This window comes from Haliotis rufescens, unplaced genomic scaffold (assembly GCF_023055435.1).
Source record: "Haliotis rufescens isolate VD_foot unplaced genomic scaffold, xgHalRufe1.0.p SCAF_11, whole genome shotgun sequence".
NCBI lineage: Eukaryota > Metazoa > Mollusca > Gastropoda > Lepetellida > Haliotidae > Haliotis > Haliotis rufescens.
In genome coordinates, this window is record NW_025963791.1 from 33,907,411 (window position 1) to 33,931,728 (window position 24,318).

A 24,318-nucleotide genomic window follows, 5' to 3' on the forward strand; every position below is an offset into this window, starting at 1 on the left:
TCACATAAAGCCCCATATAAAATAGATTTAATATCCTATTGCATTGTGCGTGTTTTTCAATGTTTCCTCTTAAAAGAACGTATGTACTCGATCCTATTGAATCACCTTTTATATCATAATAAATACTGGCATCAGATAGACAATACGATGTACTGATTCACACGACAGTGGTCTAGCGGGCATTTCTCTGTCGCTGAAGTTGTGTTTGAGTTGAATTGATATAGTTATATTTAGATCTGATGGAGACTTTGAGGCCTCTAATTACTGAAGCTAGTTTAACGATTCTCGCCGATTGTGAAAGTGGTAATTTAAAATATATTTCCGAAGAATTGGTTCCTCAGACTGGGGAAAAAGAACTGCTTCGGCGACAGGATCGTGCGCATCCACACCACACCTGGCATCAGGACTGTTTGTGACTGTGATTGTGACGACATTGGTAAGCACTGTGACGGTCTCATGGAACGAGAAATGGGCTTAGTGAGTCTCTAATTGACAATGTTAGGCCTGACACCTATCTCAGACTCGAGGACAAGGTTCTGACATACATCGGCGCCATTACAGATGTTGTCCAGGACATGACACTTGTGAGCTTGGCTATATCCATGAGTATCGTGGCTAAACATGTCAGCATGGAATTTAACATCCATATTGTATTTGTGAGAATATGTCACACATCATATAAATACAGTTTTGTGCATATGACTTCATTTCTGTTTACCCAGTTCAATCTGTTGTATTTATATATATTTTGTCATTGCCATTGACAAGTAATGAAATATAATTGCATGTACTACTCTCCAAATCATTGGGAGAATTGATGAGTATTCAATAAATAAAACAAATAAAACATATCTGTTATGCCCAGTATTGACAAATGAAACATATATCTGTTATGCCCAGTATTGAGAAATAAAACATATATATGTAATTCCCAGTATTGACAAATAAAACATATCTGTAATGCCCTGTATTTTAAATAAAACACATCTGTAGTACCCAGTATTGACAACCAAAACATATTATCTGTAATGCCCAGTATTGACAAATAAAACATATATCTGTTATGCCCAGTATTGGCAAATAAAGCATATATCTGTAAGCCCAGTATTGGCAAATAAAACATCTGTAATGCCCAGTATTGACATATAAAACATATCTGTAGTACCCAGTATTGACAACCAAAACATATATCTGTAATGCCCAGTATTGACAAATAAAACATATATCTGTTATGCCCAGTATTGGCAAATGAAACATATATCTGTTATGCCCAGTATTGAGAAATAAAACATATATATGTAATTCCCAGTATTGACAAATAAAACATATCTGTAATGCCCTGTATTTTAAATAAAACACATCTGTAGTACCCAGTATTGACAACCAAAACATATTATCTGTAATGCCCAGTATTGACAAATAAAACATATATCTGTTATGCCCAGTATTGGCAAATAAAGCATATATCTGTAAGCCCAGTATTGGCAAATAAAACATCTGTAATGCCCAGTATTGACATATAAAACATATCTGTAGTACCCAGTATTGACAACCAAAACATATATCTGTAATGCCCAGTATTGACAAATAAAACATATATCTGTTATGCCCAGTATTGGCAAATAAAGCATATATCTGTAAGCCCAGTATTGGCAAATAAAACATCTGTAATGCCCAGTATTGACAAATAAAACATCTGTAATGCCCAGTATTGACATATAAAACATATCTGTAGTACCCAGTATTGACAACCAAAACATATATCTGTTATGCCCAGTATTGGCAAATAAAGCATATATCTGTAATGCCCAGTATTGGCAAATAAAGCATATCTGTAATGCCCAGTATTGACATATACAACATATATCTGTAATGCCCAGTATTGGCAAATAAAGCATATCTGTAATGCCCAGTATTGACATAAACAACATATATCTGTAATGCCCAGTATTGACAAATAAAAATGCCCCATATTCACAACTGAAAGGGTATAATTAATCTTCACTTCACAAAGGCAGGGGGACTAAGCAAAGACTCAACATGATAGGCTTTTTTATCAAATCGATCTAAATAACTGTGCAGTATATAACTCAAGGTAGTTAACGTCGTCTCCGATTATGATCTAACGTAATTGAATGTTGTCATAACGTTGATTAATGAGAACTGCATATTGCATAAACAGTCCTTGTGTCCCAAAACAAGGGTATCTATGGGTCAGCAAATGGCCGTCTAAACAAGCTATCTCAATTTCCTATTTACACTTAGCCTTTGTTCAAACCGCACAGCCATAGCATGTGAAAAATCAAATATCGAGTCACGTTATCTTAACTAACAGAGCCAAGTCCCTGAAACCTACTTCCAAGGCTCTTTGGCCATTGTGTACAGCTGGGTGACGGATGACTTTACCACCACATAGAAAGGTATCGTGCAAAAAGGGGATCCAACGCTTTTAATTCCCTGATTAATGAGCCAGTATTGACTGGTGGGTTTCTATTGTACGTTGACGGTTTACACGTTGCGGTGTATATGGGCATTGTATGCCGGCGACTTTACGGATATGCTATGTACATTAGGAATCTCTCGCCACAGGAGGTGATTAATATCGAATTAATAAGAAATGTACATTACTAACCCCTTCCTGCCTTAAGGGTGGTAATATTAATTTAGTTTGTAGTTTGGAGGTAAGTGCCGGTTGATGATATCTAATGGTGTGAAATACAGCATGAAGCTGCCGTAACTGGGAATTCGACCGTAACTTTTAAGTTTTTAAATTCAAGTCTGAAAATAGACAATCAATTTTTTTTTTTATTTGGTATCTTTAATTATGACGTGTGTGAGTAAGTGGGGTTGTGTTAAACGTCGCTTTTAGGAATATTCCAGCAACATCAAGGCTGAGGAGTGTGTGTGTGGGGGTGGGGGGGTGGGGGGTGGGGGGGGGGGGGGGGTGGGGGGGGGGGGACTAGAAATGGGTTTCACACATTGCAACCATGTGGGAATCGAAACCGGGCAACTGGAATGACGAACTGACGCTACCCAACCGCCCCTCATGACGTGTGTGGGTGTTAAGACCTTACGTATGTTGCCCGTTTGTATATCATTTAATTATTTGACACGAATTCGAGTGAGTTTTCTTCTCTCCAAATATATTGAAAATATATTCCTTATAATTAATATATATGCTCTGTGCTTGTATACAGTACGCGTTAGAGTGATGTGATGCCCTGTATACCGTCTTGTACGAAGTACGTGCAGTGTTAAGATGCTGTCCTTGTGTCTATATAACCAGTATACCTCAAGCCTAGACCTGCACAAGTCTCTAAGGCAATATATATTAGTTTAAATCATACGTTCTAGATGATGTAAATAATAAGAACAAGTAAGGATAAGATTTATGGATGAACAACTTATTTATAACAATTAAGAGCGACGTTTCGGTGTAGATTCTAACACCGTTATCAAGCAAGTGATGAGTACAAGTTGTCCCTTTAAGAGACTGGAATCCTTAGACACCATGTATCAAGACTTGCCTATTAGGAGGTTAGAATTACTACACATCCATGGACTTTTCTTTCAGTACAGCCTTGGAGCAAGGCTATCCTCAAGCCGTGGTGTATGAATTACGTGTTAAGATGATGACCTTCCGTCAATATCCATTAAGCGTGGTTTGAGTGCACTGTGTTTCTCGCTCTTTCGTAGATGGTGGTATAGTGAGCCCCTTGCACTAGTCGTAAAAGCCTACTAAATGAGGATCGAGTGACGACAATGTGTGACCAGGCTGACTCTGTGTCGTTGAAGTGATTGCTCCCCGAAAGCATGGATCACTGCTCATGAAGACAATGATTTGTTTACACGGCATAGACTGGATTATCTTACATAAATAGCTGGCGTATGGACAGCAGCATAAAATAATATGTTATCACTCGTTTCTTACGGAAGCCTTTTAGGGCCATTTGTTTTTGTTTTTGGTTTTGTTTTTTTCGATACTATCTTGAAATTTCAAGAAACTAAGTTGAAATTTCAAGATAGTATCTTGTATTCCAAGATAGTATCTTGAAATTTCAACTTAGTATCTTGAAATTTCAATTTCTGTATCTTGAAATTTCAACTTCTTGAAATAGAAGTATAGTATCTTGAAATTTCAACTTAGTATCTTGAAACTTCAACTTAGTATCTTGAAATTCCAAGATAGCATCTTGAAATTCCAACTTCTGTATCTTGAAATTTCAACTTAGTATCTTGAAATGTTAAGATACTATCTTGAAATTTCAAGAAACTAAGTTGAAATTTCAACTTAGTATCTTGAAACTTCAACTTAGTATCTTGAAATTCCAAGATAGCATCTTGAAATTCCAACTTCTGTATCTTGAAATTTCAACTTAGTATCTTGAAATGTTAAGATACTATCTTGAAATTTCAAGAAACTAAGTTGAAATTTCAACTTAGTATCTTGAAATTTCAACTTAGTTTCTTGAAATTTCAACTAAGTATCTTGAAATTTCAAGATAGTATCGAAAAAAAATTAAAAAACACATGGCCCTAAAAAGGCTTCCGTACGTTTCTAGTGACATCAAATAAGACTGGAACTTAATACTTATATGGATTTTTAAACCTATTCGGGGAAAGCTCGGGTGTGTGGTATGGTCTCTACAAGGTTTCACGCTGTGTAGGGGCGGTAGGGTAGCAAGTGGTAAAAACGTTCGTTTGGCTGTGTTCGATGCCCCACATGGGTACAATGTGTGAATAAAGCGACAAAACCCTTTCCATCTCCAATAGAAATATATGCATAAAGCAAAGTCGATTCTACGATTCCGACTATATCATGAACATGTGTTTATGAATCACTATCAAATAGTAATGATACCAGGTGTTCGCGAAAAGGTGAGCGTATCCTGCCCCATCGGTGGCACCCGTCACAAACACATGCAAAGTCAAGTCAAGTGTTCACCTGAAAATAGGGAATTGCATCGGACATTATTTTTGTCACTGTTGCGTCAAATTTGGAGGCCCGTTTCTGGTGTCCATCGTCGTGATATTGCAGGGATATTGTTAAAAGCGGCGAAACACTCACTCACTCACTCACTGCGGTGTATATGTGAAAAGTCCTTTATGTATCACACTATAATTCCACGCCTACGAAGTTAATAACATCAGACTCGACAAATTAAACACAACGGCATAAAAGTCGAATCTGTAACAAGAAAAAGTTTGAGTGCCAATAATCCTCACTTCCTATCAGACAAAATTATAAGCAAAATAGACCCTAAGATCTATTCTGCGTGGTATCGAGGTCAACTCAATTTCCACACAGAAAGCTCAATGCCTCTGCCCCCTCTTACATCGGCTTACATCCCCAAAGAACGCTAATCCCCATACGGTATAAATATGCGATCATAGCGTAAGATCAATACTGTTTCTTTGCTTCGATCCGGCCTAAGTCCGTCTTAAGAGCACAATCATTGTTTGGAGAGCAGAAAGCGGAAATATATGCAATCCCAGATAAGGATATTGGCAATATTGCGAGGTGTGATAAAAGGCGGATTTTACCCTTGGGAACGCAATAAATGACGTCATTTCCGGTCTGCATAACACTAACTGAAGATAATCTATCCTTTCGTATCTGTTTATGATAAGATTATGTTTGCAAGACAAATGATGTGTAAAGAAATAAAAAATAGACGGTTTAACATTGTCGGTTTTTATCTTGCTATTATACACCCTTTATCCAGGGCTGACTAGATTTTTCAAGGTGGGACACAACCCTGGCAACCATGAACATAAACAAATCAGTCTGATGTCAGTTTAAATAGCTTGTTGAGTTAAGAGGTCAGATAAAAGTTTAATCATACCACACCCTATGAATGTTTAAGTCGTTGTAATGCCATTAGATACAGTAGCATTCTTTGGTATGTAGGCATGTATCAATTATTTCTGCATCCGTAATAGTGATCTGTTTTAAATATTTAAAACTTTTCAGTTGAATATTATTGACATATATTGTTCTTGTATGTTGTACATATCTATAATGAAGTGATGACTTGAATTGTACCTCCGTTTATAATAAAAGGGCCCGTTGGAGCCTACTTGTTAAAGCGTTAGCTCGTCATGCCGAATTCGAAGCACAGGTTCGATCAGCTTTTAGCAATATTCCAGCAATATCACGGCAGGGGACACAAGAAATGGGCTTCACACATTGTACCCATGTCGGGAATCGAACCCGGGTGTGTGAAGCCCACTGTCGGTGAGCACCGCCATAATAATGCTGGATATTGCAAAATGGGCATAAAAACCAACCAACTCACTCACTCAGTAGATGTCCCTCCCCTTCCCGAAGTTTTCAGACACACAATGATAATCATAATTAATATCAAGATAATCACTTTCCAAATTGTTATTCCGATTTCATCGAATTCTGTCATATATAAATTTGTGACAGTCAAAGACCTACAACTTCTATGTTGAGTACCGTGTTAATACGACCCACATATTATAGTAACAGTTCGGAAACACCGAAACCTATACCTAATAAAACACGTATACATTTAGCATAGAACTTTTAAAAAAGAAATATATACTGTTCTGTGTACATAAATACACTCTACAACGGATAATATTATTCTTTTTTAACAGATCAAACCTACAGGTGGAAATGGGATACGTACGTATCGCTTTTAATATGCCAAGGGTGGATCCAGGAATTTAAAACGGGTGTGTGTGTGGGGGGGGGGGGGGGGCTTGGGTCATTTGTAACTTCTGTATGTTTGTAAAGATTACCCCAGAAAAAACAAACACTTTATGTAAACCATTATTGTTTGTTTGTTTGTTTGTTTGTTTGTTTAACGCCGCACTCGGCAATATTATGTGACGGCGGTTGAACCAATATTAAGAATTATACTTTAAGTTAAACCATTATTAATTATTATACTTTAACAACCGAATCATGCTATGCTATATGCTATAAATATGCTATCGATGGCTATCCCCACATAGGAGAGAGCCGTCACCGAATCAATGTAATGAAAAACTGTTACTGAGACACTATAAACAAACAAATAGTCACTTACTTGAAGTAATGAAACATACAGGCTTGGTGATACTCGGACAGGATTTCAACTGGCCAGTGACGCAAAAATCCAACACTCCTGGAACAGAATTTCACAAGTTTGTCATCCATGTTTCTTTTGGCACTGACTGTCGTCTGCTCCGTGAGTAGTGGCGGGACTGACGACAGTATTGATTGTACTGCAAGCACTGCAAGTTCGGATACTCAAGTTATCCACCACAATCCTCACTTATTTCTCGATTAATCTTCTCCCAATTTGTCCTACCCATTCGAGTCAGCTTTTTATCTGATATGTCAATCACATATCGGAATGCTCTCCAGTCGGCTACCTCATTCAAGTTGAGACAAAAGACAGCTCTCCTGCACGCGAGTAGACCCGGCCCAGCGACAGGGGACCCTGTCTAATGTTGCTGTGGGACAGCAGACGAAAGTCGCGAGCCTGAACGAGGGGGTGCAATCTCAAGACGAGGGGGTGCAATCGCCAGACTACGGGGGACTACCCCATGCCCAGTCTCCTTGATGTGGCAGACTCTCCATAAGGTGCCCATGTTAACACTACTCTCCACTCAAGCCTATGCTTCAGGCTGAATGGGACCAGAGATTTGGAGCACACGAGACCCCATTCTGCGGGCTACTCGAGTAAATGGTCCCCTCTTTTTCGAACGCTGTATCTTGTTAACGCTATGTTACAAATCATAGAAACTTTAATATACACGTGTGATGATTCGATGAGTAAACTTGTCTGATCGTATTTCAGTTAAACGCCATGAAATTAAAACCCTCTCATCACGTAGTGCTTAAACGGGTTTTATTTATTTTGTTATCAAACTCGCCATATCAACAGAAGATATTCTCTGACAGTGATCGCGTGAAGCCAAATGGCTCTATACGATACAAAACACTATCTTAAGTCGAAACCAGACGAAAACTGAGCACAACGAAGTTCACGAGTTTAAATAATCCAAGCATGTAGAACTTGCCAAAAGAAGATTCATTAGAAGCACCAGGATAATATATCTCCCGGATAAGCTATTCACATGATATACGCAACAAATTATATTCTTTTCAGTGCCCAGTAAATTTATATCCTTCATTGTGGTGATTTTTATATACCAAGAGCTAACATTAGCTGTCGAACAGCGCCATAATTGTTATCATAGCCAAGAGATATTCCCTCGAGTTGATTTATGTATGTATAAACTGTTATTTGTTTGCATGGCGAGAGTAGACTGAAAAGGATTGTTTGTTCAGTCAGTTATTTGACGAAAGGGAACATAAGAAATACAGTTGGTTTTGGTTTTCTTATAAAGCATCAAATATGAGTTATATTTATCATATACATGTTGTATTGCTATAAGGCGGGCCGAATTTGGTGGTAAAATTGTTGAGCATTCTTCATTCTCGTTACTAACGAAAGTGAAACCATCTGATTCGTCAATATGGCCGCCAAGACAGCCATGTTGATATGTGGATACAAAACTCGTCTCAGGTAGCATCACATTTCATTTTATGCAAATTGTTTGAGTGGCGGTGCTACAGGTAGGACAGGACATGCTTACCCTTTTAACCTGATGTCATCACTGCTTTTCAGTGATCCATTCATATAGTTGTCGGGACGGTCGGGTAGCCTAGTGGTTAAAGCGTTCGCTCGTCACGCCGAAGACCCGGGTTTGATTCCCGACATGGGTACAATGTGTGAAGCCCATTTCTGGTGTCCCCCGCCGTGATATTGCTGGAATATTGCTAAAAGCGGCGTAAACCCATACTCAGTCAGCCAGTCACTCATATAGTTGTCACTGCTATTTTGCCTTTTACGTCCAATTGAGTCTGTTTCGTCGGATAATCGAGACTGGTTATTCTCTGGCGTTTACGTTTTATACTGCACTTTGAATCCACGGGGCGATTGTGGATGTTATCGTTTAAAAACTCGTTATCGAATTTCTAGAAAGGTAACAATAATATTTACAATTTGAGTGTGTTGGGATATTAAGTATTCAGCTGACGATTCGGAGTATCTTAGCAAGGGAGGCATGCACAACGCACGTTTACAATATCATAAATAGTCAAGAGTGATATATGACACCTTTCATACACTTTAATCTCGTTCAAATATTGTCTTATTGACGCTTCACACTGGCATCTAGTCTCTTCAAGCCCTACCCCGACACGATTCGTCATGCACATGCAATTTCTTGTCATTCATTCAATGTCATATCAATTATTCAACATCGCGTATCTAACCCTTGTTGACCCGCATCACCTTCGAGAACCACTTGTCTCCCCTGCGGTGTCCAATCTGTGATCACGTGACCTGTAGCTACTTTCCGACACCACGTGACTCATTCGCAGTGTCACTCACTTGGAGAGGGGTTAAAGCACGTGTGATCCGTGCAAAGCGTTCTGGCTACACATGGCTGCAATTGGGTTGGGTGTAAAGCGGCCTGTCACGTTGCTTGACGGGCGTTATCATGATAGTTGACACGATAACACTGTGGTACGTTAATCATCTTGGCAGTGTCGGATTCCTGATAATGAATGGTTCTGTCTTTATATGTCTCCGTGTGTAGTTATCACTTGGTAGCACAACTAATCTTGGTATTTAGGGTTCCTAGTTGTCTATAGCGTAAATTACTGTTAATAGTTACGTCCCTTGGCAATGATCCGACGGTCTGGGGTTCGATTCCAAGGTTTCCCAGATTACATTAAACTGAAGGCCTCGTCATAACTGTACTACTATTCAAATACTTTCACAAGAACACTCATTTTCACTGATTCACACACCAACACACAGACTCAATCAGTTACACTCGCACGCCCACGCAACCAACATTCACGCATACGCACACGCACGTACACTCATTTTCACTGATTCACACACAAACACACAGACTCACTCTGTCTCACAATCACACAACAACGCAACTAACTCTCTCTCTCTCTCTCTCTCTCTCTCTCTCTCTCTCTCTCTCTCTCTCTCTCTCTGTATTTGTTATGCAGTCATGTGATCTGAGTTATGTTAAAGGAATCATTTTTCTCCAATCAACTACAAAAATAGAGTTAAAAAACAATTAGAACTCGAAAATGCGAAATATATGTACCCACTAGAAGCGTTTTGTGTTCGTCACCACAGCCTATAACCAGACCACTATGTATGTGACAGGTAATCAATAACCTACCGTCACTCAATAGTCACATGCTGGATATAAAATTCGACCTGATATACGATTGTCAGCACCATACCCGTGCTCGTGTGTTTCGCCAAAATAGTAAACGTCTGAGACCTGCATCATGTCGGGCTTTCCTCCCACAGTAAGCTGACACACCGTGATAAACTGTTCCAATGGACGTTAAACTCACTCAATCAATCACTCACTCACTACAAATATAACCTATAAATATACTGGGTCACAATCCATGTGACCACCTCCGTGGCCTAGTGGTAGAGCGTCCGCCCGGAAAGCGGATGGTACGGGGTTCGATCCCCGGCCGTGTCATACCAAAAGACGTTAAAAGATGGTACTTGTTGTTATCCTGTCTGGTGCTCGGCATTAGGGGCTAAAACAAGGACTGGTCGGCTCGGAGTCAGTTTACTGTGTCTGAGTTGGGCATTCATGTTAAACTACGGCATGGTATCTCAGTGAGCTAGCACTATAAATCGGCATCAGTCCGGACTAGTACAAGCAGCCACACACACACACGTGCATGCACATCGTTATATAAGTGCAATTATCTTGGATGCGACGTTAAACCTAATTTCACCTCACCTCACCTCACAATCCATGTAATTATTTCATTAAAATCTTTTCTCTCACATGATTTTCACTTGGCACTGACCAGAAACGACTTACTGTTACAAAATAATTATTTCACATCACTAAAAGTATATATTTGAGGATATAATACTTTTAAAAAGTCAAAGGAATACACTATAAGCAGTGGTATTGCCATCAAGCAATAATAACCAGCTGACGATCTAGTTAACCTCGACTAAGAGTAATAAGATAGAACGAGGCCCGACCTCAGTTCAAAAGGTACATTCATTAATCCATATACAATGTTTTAAGTACGACCAGTGACCATATTGGTGCTCTTTGAAGTGCTCCCCTTCAATTAATCTACAGAAAGATAAGATAGGATAATTTATAGCCCTCAGCCGTTTCCAATACTAACTTCCATTTAGCAAATAACCTTAAACCAGGCACTCATACGATTTTGAGAACGAAATATTTCCATCAGCTATCAATTAAAACTGCAAAATCGAATCGTTTGAAAAAATATACGGCAGACCAGCTGGGTCATCACTCGGTAGCGGCGTATTGAATAAACACAGTTATCGTGTGGTAACAGTGCAGTAATACTGCGGTAAACACGCCACTACAAATAGGTACCTCTCAATCTCCAAAGAAGAAAGCAAAGTTCTGCAGTGTCTAGGTCTGTCTTACAACAACATCTGTTAGAGTACAATTGTAGCGGTTACAACGGAATGTAATAGACATGTTTGTACGAATTGATAATTCAAAGTGAGAGGCATTTCTTATGTATTCTTACATTGACGGCAGATTTCAGAGTGGATGCAGTGGAGAGGTTTTACAGACACCAACTAAATAAATCACTTAGAGAAGTTAAATAATGAAAATTGTTGTTCTGGTTGGGCGTTTTTTTGTTTCTGAATGTGAAAGAACTGCCAGACAATACTTCCACTGAGGCCGCGTCATACCAACAGACATTAAAAGATGGTACTTGTTGTTACGCTGTCTTGCCCTCAGCGTTAAGGGGCTAAAACAAGGACTGGTCGGCTCAGGGGCAGTATACTGTGTCTGAGTGGGGTATTCATGTTAAACTGCGGCATGGTATCTCAGTGAGCTAGCACTATAAATCAGCATCTGTCCGGACTAGTACAAGCAGCCACATTAACGACGTTAAACCCCATTTCACCTCACCTCGCGCACCGAGTCTGACACTCCACCGTGTTGAACATGACCCATCTCTACAATTGAAATGGCCACCATTTCTCCTATAGAGATTGAAATACTTACAAAGACTACCTCGGGTAGATTTCTTCTGGGTGTCTCCATGCCTCTATGTGTTTCCCGAAATTGAATGGCACACAAATACAGACTCGTCGAATTTTGTTTTAAGACACGATTCTAATGAACGTGTCATGTTAAACTCCAATTTCTAAGGGTGTGTCAACTCTAATCATTGTCCCACAGTGGAAATACTAACAGGCTATACCACTACACCTGGTGACAGTCAAGTGAGTATTGGAACCTTCTGATACTGCCTAGTGTTACCTTTCTCAGTGTCCACCTGTGTGCATTGGCTTTACAAGGGTGAGATACCAGGGCCCACTTACACAAAACGATCTTAGCGCTAAGACTATTGTAAGCCTATGCTTAAGTATGGGAGTTACGATCATCTTAGCGCTAAGATCGCTTTGTGCAACTGGGCCCTGGTCAGAATGAGTCCCCACCAATATCAAGGGAGACTCCTTGTGGGGAAACCTGATCAGATCCCCAGCTGTTACGGGGAACATCTTGTGTGGAAACCTGATCAGATCAGGTCCCCATCTGTTACGGGGAACATCTTGTGGGGAAACCTGATCAGATCAGGTCCCCAGCCATCAATTGTTTCTATGCAGCCCTAATTCAGGGGGAAAACGTCATTCTGTGGCGTAAAAACACATTGAATGATGTTTATTCCACCCCGGTGTCAGCAGAAGATAACTTTTCTCAACAGATGATGTCTTTACCTGATAAAGGAGATGTGATCTGGGTCGTTTAAGTTCTGCATTCCTCCAGCCATAAATATGTCCTCAAAATCCTGAAATAACAATAGATGGGCATTGCATTAATCATATGGGTAGTTTGTAATTGTACCACATGTTTTGTGGTATCTGCCAATGCCAGTATTTTCACATTGATATCAAAATTTACCAATCTCTTTTTGTGATAGGAAATAGGAAAATAGAGACACTTATCTCTCAATTTTATTTTTGGGTGATGTGTCGGTTTGGCTTGTAACCTAAATCAGATTTTCATCTGCTATTGTTTAAAACATAATTCACGAATTCAAATTCAAGAATACAATTACATTAACATGTTATGCAAATCTTAATAATGCACTCCTGTCCTTGGTCATAACTCAAAAACACCAATTTTGCAACTAAAACTAAAAGTTTGTTGCATTGTTTTTCGTCAGTACCCCATTGACCATGAAACGTACCTTTGCCGATATACACAGCAGTTCCGTGGGAGTGTGGGTGCTGACAGTGGCTTGACGCCGGCTCCTGGTGATGACCGCCAACTCCTGAAACAAGACGCCCAGAGTCACTCACTCATACACGAATCTACTCATACAGTTAGTAATATATATACATATCTATATATATATATATATATATAGATGACATGCGTACATGTGTGTAATAATAATTCCCGTGAAGATCCGGGGTAGAATAGGTCTTCAGCAACCCATGCTTGCCGTAAAAGGCGACTATGCTTCTCGTAAGAGGCGACTAACGGAGTTGGGTGATCAGGCTCGCTGACTTGGTTGATGGTCATCGTATCACAATTGCATAGATCGATGCTCATAGTGTCAATCACTGGATTGTCTGGTCCAGACCGCCGTCATAATGCTGGAATATTGCTGAGTGCGGCGTTAAACAACAAACAAACAAACATAATACACCGTACAATACACACATGACAGACTACTTCATATGCCGTTAATTGCCACACACTGACACATTGTAATACCCGTCATCGATCATGGCATACTTAACCGTTACGCACATGTATATCGTTGAGAAAAGGGTGCTTCATTTCGACGTTCAAACTTATATATATTATTAAAAGTTGAGTGACGAGACACTCGGGCGGACTTGAGAAGACAGCGGGGTCAAGCACACCTCCTTGGGGTAATCACACACTTAATATACAGTCGAATACAGCGTGCTTCATAACACATGCCCTGGGTCTATTAACGTCTAACGTTAAACATAAATGATCTGTGGTGCAGTCAAGTGCAGTTTTTATGTGATACCTCCAGACTTCAGTCTAGCCAGCCTTCATGATTTGGTTTGTTGGTTTGTTGGTTGGTTGGTTGGTTGGTTCTATTCTACCCCGGATCTTCACGTAGAATAGATCTTCAGCAACCCATGCTTGCCGTAAAAGGCGGCTTTTGCTTGTCGTAAGGAGACGGGATCGGGTGGTCAGACTCACTGACTTGGTTGATGCATGTCATCGATCCTAATTGTGTGGATCGATGCTCATGATATCAATCACTGGATTGTCTGGTCCAGACTCGATTATTTACAGACCGTCGTCATATAGCTGGAATATTGCTGAGTGCGGCGTTAAACAACAAACAAACCAAACCAAACTATTGTTTAAAGGCCAACCGGTCCATAACCAGTACAATCCTACCAGTACAAGTTTGTTTTACATATGCATTTACATCATATCACCACGATTTTTTAACATGAATAATCTTTCAGTGTATTCAGTTACAAATGATGACTTTAAACAGGGTACAGCCATATTACGTAATGTATTTCTATCAGGATATAATGGAAAATGAAAAATACTGTGTTTTCCAAAAAGAACTGCCTCGATATCTTCAATATCACACAAATATAACTGTTACATATTTGCATACAACGGTTAATCGTGTGAGGCCAAAACAAAACAAATACAACAGGAGCATGTAACGCCATCTCAAAAAAATAAAAAATAAAAAAAAACATTTCAATAATAATACGAAAACCATACTAAAAGTAGATTCCGACAATACTATAAGCATGTGTTAATGAATCACTATTAAATGAATCACTATCAAATAGTGACGTTACCGGGTGTTATACGTCGTCATTAGTCATACGTCGAGTTTTAGAAGTTCGAGTAAAAGAGGAATTTTATGAAACTAGAGGCGTCCTTACAAAATGCTACCTGGACAAATTGTTGGATTCATACCGCCGTAATCTATTATTAAAAATAGCCATATCTTCATAACAATAATATGTCTCACACTATTACATTGCGTTTTGAAACACGTGACAATGTTATGACGTATAAGCGAATCCTTCACCGATTCAAATATCAAAGAACACCTTTTTACGTGAAGATACTCATTTTCATACCATTAACTTCCAAGCGTATTTAAGTTACGTACTGATTTTACCTGCACGGGTAAAAATAACACTGATCTACAAGCACAATAAAGCGCACATTCGGGAAACAGAACGCCTCTGAGCTTCGCAGTGATATATCACCCGATACCTACCGTGAAACTACTTACGGGGCCAGGAGAAATAGGAGGCAGGAGATTAAAGTGAACTTTCTTGTTTTGGCTGCGAAAGTTGGACAAAGCAATCAGAACCAGCTCTGTACAAATCCATTGACATCTACCAACGCATGACCCTCCACGTTGAGGCGGCGATTTCAACGTAAGCCCGGCGAACCGTACAATCGTATTGTGGTCCGTTAATGCCTTTGTCTTGTCGCAACTGGTTGGTTTGGGTATGGTTGCATATTTATGATATGTGAGAACAAACCATTGTGAAAAAGCCGTAGGGTCTTGTATGTCTTTTGTCATCTGTGATCTAAATAATTCATGGCGCTATGACACAGAGGGTTTCAAGTGAAATAGGTATATTATTGAAGTGACAAACGCGATGGTGCCGCGCACCACAGATACAATCTAAGTTGCGTGTTAACATTACAAAGGTCTGTACGTGGATCTATGATATTTAATCACGAAGGCAACTTCATACTCTTGAGAGCCAAGCAAAAGGTATTTAACATTTACAACAAATATACAAAATATGATCACTCAATAATTCGTCTATGATGGCATTGAACGAGACAGGTTAATAGCTATCAAACACACATTTGAGAATCTTAATCTGTCCTGATATCTCATATTTCTTTGTAAATTACTTCATTATTTTGAGACGAGCCTGATATAATCTCTTTATCTCTATCATAATCACGTCTTTAGTCTGATGACGAATGTGGATGTATTACGATACAAGAACCAATTCATATCAAATCGTTGACCCGTCAACTGTCGTATAATATTGTTCTACGGAAAACTATGTTCCAACTAGGTCTCTGAACCCAGTCCTGTTAAGGTTCAAACATGCAATATATACTAGTTATATGATATATGCGTGCTCGGCTGGCTTCAAAGGCATGCTCGTATCTATACCGAGGCGCAGATTACCATCCGTCCACGACGACACGGTACAAGTTTGAGCCATTTCTAAGATATCAGAAAATATGAGTTATTCAAAACCTTTAATTTTTTTCAGGTAATTAATTAATTCATATACTTTTCACCTCTATTTTGCCTTTTACGCCCATGGAATTTTCTTCGGTAGATAATCAGCTGATTCTTTTATGGCGTATGCGTTTTTATCTATTCAACATTCAACATTGGACCCGTGAACATTCCGGGATAGAATAGGTCTTCAGCAACCCATGCTTGCCGTAAACGGCGACTATGCTTGTCGTAAAAGGCGACTAACGGGATCGGGTGGTCAGGCTCGCTGACTTGGTTGATACATGTCATCGATCCCAATTGTGTGGATCGATGCTCATGATATCAATCACTGGATTGTCTGGTCCAGTCTCGATTATTTACAGACCGCCGTCATATCGCTGGAATATTGCTGAGTGCGGCGTTAAACAACAAACCAACCAACCAACAACTATTCAACATTGAGCGTGGGCGTGGACAGTAAATCGTCGGGTTTTTTTCCCAGTGTTTTTTTCATTATTTTACGTGAACGTGTGCGCCAGAGCACCGTCCATGTTGTCAAGTTATCAATCCACGATGTACTGAATGTATACTCACAGATCAACGGTTCCGACTTACAGCGTTCAAGAAAGTGATAAGGGTTAATTGCCTATGATCAGAAATCTACCTGATCTGGTGGCTTGTCAGAGATTATAGATAATCCATCACGGTGGACTGTAATCGGTGTCATTACCTGACGGGTGTTTATATATGCTTGACCTACATGTATAAGTCCACACGGAGGTCAAGTTAGGACATGAATGTTTGTTTCGAGGTCAACTGACCAGTGTACACGGGTCATACTTACGTCACAGTATGTAATGACACAGACAATGTGTTAATCAGAGCGACGGCTGGAGATTTAACTATTATACAATAAAGTTGTGGCGGCATGAGAGATTAGACGAATAGAACCAGATTTATAAAATAACAAGCATATTAATGCATATTACGCACAAGCTAAAGAAGAGTCAATGTCCATGTATACACACAAAAGGAACAAACACACGCATGCGTGCGATCGTTTTTATATGTGTGTTTCATAAACAGTGATATTATTATTTCTCTAACACTGACATCTTATAGTGTAAGAAAACGTAAAATTGTATGGATTACAACTTCTGGTTTACCGTATATAGCGACGTTTCTATGTAGATTCTCACACCGTTATCAAGTTGGAGTAACGGTATAAGGATCTCATCGAAACATTATATGTTATATACCAAAAGCTGTTATCCATAGTTGTACGTTTTCTTAATCACCAACTTCTAGAATGCCAACCAAACAGTTATCATATGATGTGTTACAGTGAGACACTGTTTTGCAAGTCTGGTATTCTTTGAAGTAAAACAGGAAGGTCAATTAATACATATAGGTAAGGTGAGGTGAAATGGGGTTTAACGTCGCGACCAAGATTATTGCACTTATATAGCCACGTGCATGTACGTGTGTGTTTGTGTGGCTGCTTGTACTAGTCCGGACTGATCCCGATTTATAGTGCTAGCTCACTGAGATACCATGCCGCAGTTTAACATGAATACCCCACTCAGACACAGTATACTGACTCCGAACCGACCAGTCCTTGTTTTAGTACCTTAATGCCGAGCGCCAGACAGGGTAACAACAATTACCATCTTTAAACGTCTTTTGGTATGACGCGGTTGGGGATCGAACCCCGGACCTTCCGCTTTCCGGGCGGACGCTCTACCACTGGACCACGGAGGCGGTCTAATACATACAGTCCTTGGTAGGCTGTTACTATTATGACAATTGGAAATAGGTAAAATCTAGGTCTCCAACAATGTACTTGTTTAATGCAGGGACTGAGACGCTGACGCTGAGTGTGTTTTCAGTAGCATACCCCCCAACCCTGGCACAGCCTACATCAATGGCCTTGTGAAATGAGGGGCGTCTCCACTTTCCCCGCTGGTCACCTTCGCTGGTCAAGCTATGTGGTTTCTGTTGATCTTATGGGTCATTTGATTCTATATAAAACCGGACCTCGAAATTACGTTTCTGACCATGGACGTGGCTAAGTCTCTGATGTATGTGATAGGTAATTATACAGGTAGGCATGGCGTAAAGATTGGCCAGTTTAAACAACAGGGACAGTCACCGTCATGTTTGTACAATGGCGATTGTAAGGTGGTCAGTCAAGTGAATGAACATGGCCAGGTGTCCTTAAATCAATCCGTATGTTGTTCTTTCAGTTACCTGTACAGCAAGGCTCAGGTTTAAGTCCCCCAGAGCGATTACACGCAGACCAGATGGAAAAAAGGAAACAGATCATTTCTCTCCACAGCTGGAGAAAATGAATAAACTGTCAGGTGAAAGGGAGGCTTCTTCGTGTGTTATTGAACTTTCTCTCATTCCGGGACAGTGAAACAAATAACACATGTTTGGAAAATTACGCAAAAAATAATTCAAACGAACGAAATTAGTAAGTCTTAAAGTTTGAAGAAATCATTCAATAATGGTCAAATATAGGTCATTCCCTTCCACTGATTTACCCACCTGAACTAGACATAAAGGAGACCAGTGAGACCGCCTCATCTGTTCTTAGTTGGAGTGAGTGAGTGAGTGAGTATGGTTTTACGCCGCTTTTAGCAATATTCCAGCAATATCACGGCGGAGGACACCAGAAATGGGCTTCACACATTGTACCCATATCGGGAATCGAACCCCGGTCTTCGGCGTGACGAGCGAACACTTTAACCACCAGGCTACCCGACCGCCCCTCTTAGTTGGATCTATGCATATAAGATTCAGTGACAAAATACTCTCCACAATACTGTGTGACAAGAGGGTTGTTTTCAAGTTTCCGTTTATGTGGAGCAATTTTCCAACAGCACCAGCCTGTTTTATGGTGTATATTTGGAGGACATTTCCAAATTTAACGCATCAGTGATAGAATTTATACCCGTTAGCAATTCCATTTTTAGACTTATGTTCTCGTGTGGTTTTTTTCAGTTGAACAATTGACTTGCCTTTGCATGTGTTAGTGACAGGGGTAGGATACGCTCACCTTTTCGCGGCTTCCTGGTATCATCACTATTTGATAGTGACTCATAAACACATGCTTATGATATAGTCGAACTAAAGTGTGAGCAGAGATAGCTTATGATTATGGAGATGGTTGTCTGGCTTTTATTTATTGGATACTCAACACATTTACTCTTAAAACGGTCTTTCCCCCTCTCGCCGTGCTGACAACGAATGAAGTTTTATGCCGTGTGAGTTGGTGAGTGAGTTGGGTTTAACGCCGCTTTGAACAGTATTCCAGTTATATCACGGCGTGTCAGCTTAATGTGGGAGGAAAGCCCGAAGTGATGCAGGTCTCTGACGTTTACCACTTCGGTGAAACCCACGAGCACGGGTATGGTGCTGACAATCCTAGAAACATAATTGGGGCGAACCGGGATTCGAACCTACAATCATAGGTTTCTGGCGTGCCCAAGGGACGCAACTCTGCACAGCGAATCGCGGCGCCTTAGACGACTGGGCCACCCGTGCCCCCTTATGCCGTGTGTGGTCAGTAGTATTTCAATAACAAACTGTTAGTCCGGATACCTCATTCCAGTCTATTAGGAGTGAATGAACGAGTTGCTTTCCACCGCTATGAACAGTACATTTACTATAGTCATTTTAGCACTTGAATGTCGATTGTGCAGTCAATCGATGCAGTCGATGCAAACTCAGCCGCTTTGAACAGTATTTCAGTTATATCACGGCGTGTCAGCTTGATGTGGGAAGAAAGTCCGAATTGATACAGGTGTTTACCGATTTCGTGAAGTCTGGAATCCGAGTCAACAGGACCATGGCACGCCTAAGGGACGCAACTCTGCACAGCGAATGCCGTTTCATTTGAAGAGAGACCCATGGACGCCGCGCTCAGCAAAATTCTACCTGTATGACGACGGTCTGCAAATAATCGAGCCTGGACCAGACAACCCAGTGATTGACATCATGAGCAACGATCCACGCAGTTGGGATACGATGACATGCATCAACCAAGTCAGCGTGCCTGACCACCCGATCCCGTTAGTCGCCTTTTACCGCAAGCATGGGTTGACCAATTCTAACCGGGATCTTCACGGGTCTGATCACCTTTGCAACCGTATTTTACCGTACGTATCTAGTATCACGTATCTGTCCTCAATAGCACCGGGGGAATTTCGTGGTAGCATTGGTTCCAGTAACGCGTGCGTGCGTGCGTGCGTTGTTACCAAAGAAGCGACCATAATGGATTGTGGCTCGTGACTTGGCTGATTGTGAGTTATTGTACACCAACATCGCAAGTCGAAGTTCATAACATCAAATACTAGTTTGTCTGGTCGAGACTCGATTATTTAGAAGCCTTGATGTAACTGCATAATTGCTGAATGCGGATATTAATAACATTCACTCACTGTCCAAAATTACCTTTGCGAAGCATATACAAATTGATTTAAAACATTTTCTGAGTACACCTTTCAATTCTAAGTGTTAGAACATCGATTTATTTCAGACGGACGAGCGACTGTTTGTTATTTATCACCGGAAGACCACAGGGCTTTCCACATAGTTTCTTAAGTGCTTTAATCTTGCGATGAAAATGTCATTTAAAGGTGCACGATGATATTTACATTAGAACTGGTATTTTATCTATTGTCCATGATATTACATTCTATGGTAAAGAAAAGCTTCATCTACACACTGAATTGTAGTATTTCCACCACTGATTGGTAAGTATGTCTAAATTCGTCAGCCATATCCTCACTCAATGACGCGCAGCTAATAGCGACGTCATTGATTTGCTCAAGCTCCCAATTATTTATATCTCGAACGAATGTGTTTAGTGCTGCGTTGCAGTTCATAATTGTTAAATCTTGTAATTGTTTGTTTGTTTGTTGTTTGTTTAACGCCGCAAAATCTTGTAATTACCGATTATTATGATCTTCAGGATCTGTTCATGAATCTGTTTCAGCATTTATCATTTAACTTAAGCATTTATCCATGACATAAGCTTATGACATAAAAACATGTATGTCATACCCCAATGACATAAGTATACAAATTAGATATGCAAATTAGATAACCGGAAGAGCGAGCGGTTTGATTTGAAACTATATATTATAAGTGAAGTTACACCAGAGATATAATCAGATTACACAGAATCGTTGTTGTTACCGTTATTAAAGTTTCAATTATTCTGCAAAAGTCTGTTCAAGTTTTTTGTTTAAAATAATCCGAGGAACTTTTTTTCTCAGCGAATTGTTTATTTTGGTTTACATGGCTATGGAAAACATGTATCACTACGCACGATCTATACGTAAGATTTCGACAAGTTGCTGATGTTAATGTTTAATGCAATTATTCCTTAATTTGGAAGCAAAAATGTGAAAATGATAAATAGAATTCATCACACCAAGGCTCGGCAAATACCGATTAACTAAGACTCGGTTGATATTTCCCATATTAAAAAACACTCGTGATGAATCCTCTATATATAACCCAGCTGCGGTTTTCGTGTCAATACCCATTATCTTAGTATTGCATGCGAAAATTGCACGACCGAAATGTATTTTCCTATATCAAATAGAACTAAAATACAAAACTCATTTGCCATAAATGTGACCTTTAGTTACATAAAAATGAAAATGCCCACGCATCAATTGTTTGATGTCATTGTTTATAATTGTAGTTGTTTTTGTTTTTTTAACGCCGCACTCAGCAATATTCTAGCTATATGACGGCGGTCTGTAAATAATCGAGTCTGGTCCAGACAATCCAGTGATTGACATCAAGAGCCTCTTACGACAAGCATAGTAGCCTCTTAAGTCGCCCCTTACTTTAAGTACAGTCACTGAACAGGATGCCTTTACTGCAGGATGTAATTTTAAAATCTTCAAGTACCACATCTTTACCAAGATAAATTAAACAGGGAATTATTACTAGGAGCAGGGTTAAAATAATCTACAACATCCGTGTTCTAACCACTGTCCCCTCGGGATTCGATGGAATAGTATCAGTATCATTAGTCGAGAGTCGTGAGGCAAGAGTCTGATGCTGGATCTTGTCTGGACTATTTCTGGTTGATGACCAAATATTGGCCTCACACATTGTCTCATAGTTGGTTCCAGGAAGATGTGGTCCTCTGAACTCCATGCTTGTCCTATGTACTATATATATGAGGGCGGTCGGGTAGCCTAGTGGTTAAAGCGTTCGCTCGTCACGCCGAAGACCCGGGTTCGATTCCCGACATGGGCACAATGTGTGAAGCCCATTTCTGGTGTCCCCCGCCGTGATATTGCTGAAATATTGCTAAAAGCGGCTTAAAACCATTCTTATGACATAGTTCTGGCTCTGACTTTGTCGGGTCGGTTTACAGCCTCCAAAAGTTCTCAAATATACTTATAATTGTTCATTTCGTGGATAGTTCAGTCATGACACGCTGATGAAAGATTAGCAAATGACGATGATCTTTTATGATACGCTTATAAAAAAGTCTTAGATCATTAATTTGGCATCAATATATGCGATCAGCAATCATGATACGCCGAAAAATGATAAATATTTAGAATACGTCAAAGGTGTCTACGGCAACAGGTACCCGCGCGAGATGACAATCGCACATTCACGTGGCGTTGCGGGGGGTCCAGTCTAGCCAGTACTGTAGACAGGTGTACTAACTGACTGTAACTGACTTCGCACTAGTTACTAGTTCTCACACGCAATTGCAACTGCGAGGTCATGCGTTAATCAAGTGTATGGTTTACTAAGGACTACACACACAAACTGGAAACGAACACAAACATGATACTCAATTTACTAAATACTTTAAAAAGCTAACCCTTATCTATGATTGAATTCTCCTTCGGTATTGTCAGCTTTAAAAAGTTAACCGTTATATATGATTGAATTCTCCAGAAATTTTGTCAACTTTAAAGAGATAATCGTAATATATGATTGAATTCTCTAAAGGTATTGTCAACTTCAAAGAGATAATCAGAATATATGATTGAATTCTCCAGAAGTATTGTCAACTTCAAAGCGGTAATCAGAATATATGATTGAATTCTCCAGAAGTTTTGTCAACTTCAAAGAGATAATCAGAATATATGATTGAATTCTCCAGACGCTTTGTCAACTTCAAAGAGATAATCAGAATATATGATTGAATTCTCCAGAAGTATTGTCAACTTCAAAGAGATAATCAGAATATATGATTGAATTCTCCAGAAGTATTGTCAACTTCATAGAGGTAATCAGAATATATGATTGAATTCTCCAGAAGTATTGTCAACTTCAAAGAGGTAATCAAAATATATGATTGAATTCTCCAGAAGTATTGTCAACTTCAAAGAGATAATCAGAATATATGACTGAATTCTCCAGAAGTATTGTCAACTTCAAAGAGGTAATCAGAATATATGATTGAATTCTCCAGAAGTATTGTCAACTTCAAAGAGGTAATCAGAATATATGATTGAATTCTCCAGAAGTATTGTCAACTTCAAAGAGGTAATCAGAATATATGATTGAATTCTCCAGACGTTCTGTCAACTTCAAAGAGATAATCAGAATATATGATTGAATTCTCCAGAAGTATTGTCAACTTCATAGAGGTAATCAGAATATATGATTGAATTCTCAAGAAGTATTATCAACTTCAAAGAGGTAATCAGAATATATGATTGAATTCTCCAGAAGTATTGTCAACTTCAAAGAGGTAATCAGAATATATGATTGAATTCTCCAGAAGTATTGTCAACTTCAAAGAGATAATCGTAATATATGATTGAATTCTCTAGAAGTATTGTCAACTTCAAAGAGGTAATCAGAATATATGATTGAATTCTCTAGAAGTATTGTCAACTTCAAAGAGGTAATCAGAATATATGATTGAATTCTCTAGAAGTATTGTCAACTTCAAAGAGGTAATGAGAATATATGACTGAATTCTCCAGAAGTATTGT

At 39.5% G+C, this 24,318-nt stretch overlaps 1 protein-coding gene across 3 annotated transcripts in view; it reads right to left on the reverse strand.

The window, feature by feature from the left end:
* The window catches only part of LOC124151217, a 76,408-nt gene that overhangs the window by 22,231 nt on the left and 29,859 nt on the right, over positions 1–24,318 (reverse strand). For all 3 annotated transcript variants that reach the window (XM_048392636.1, XM_046523577.2, XM_046523576.2), the window contains 3 exons: positions 13,286–13,369; positions 12,813–12,883; positions 7,062–7,139 (listed from right to left, as the gene is read on the reverse strand). In XM_048392636.1, coding sequence (XP_048248593.1) covers positions 7,062–7,139; positions 12,813–12,883; positions 13,286–13,369 — 233 coding nt within the window. The remainder of the gene's footprint in view (positions 1–7,061; positions 7,140–12,812; positions 12,884–13,285; positions 13,370–24,318) is intronic.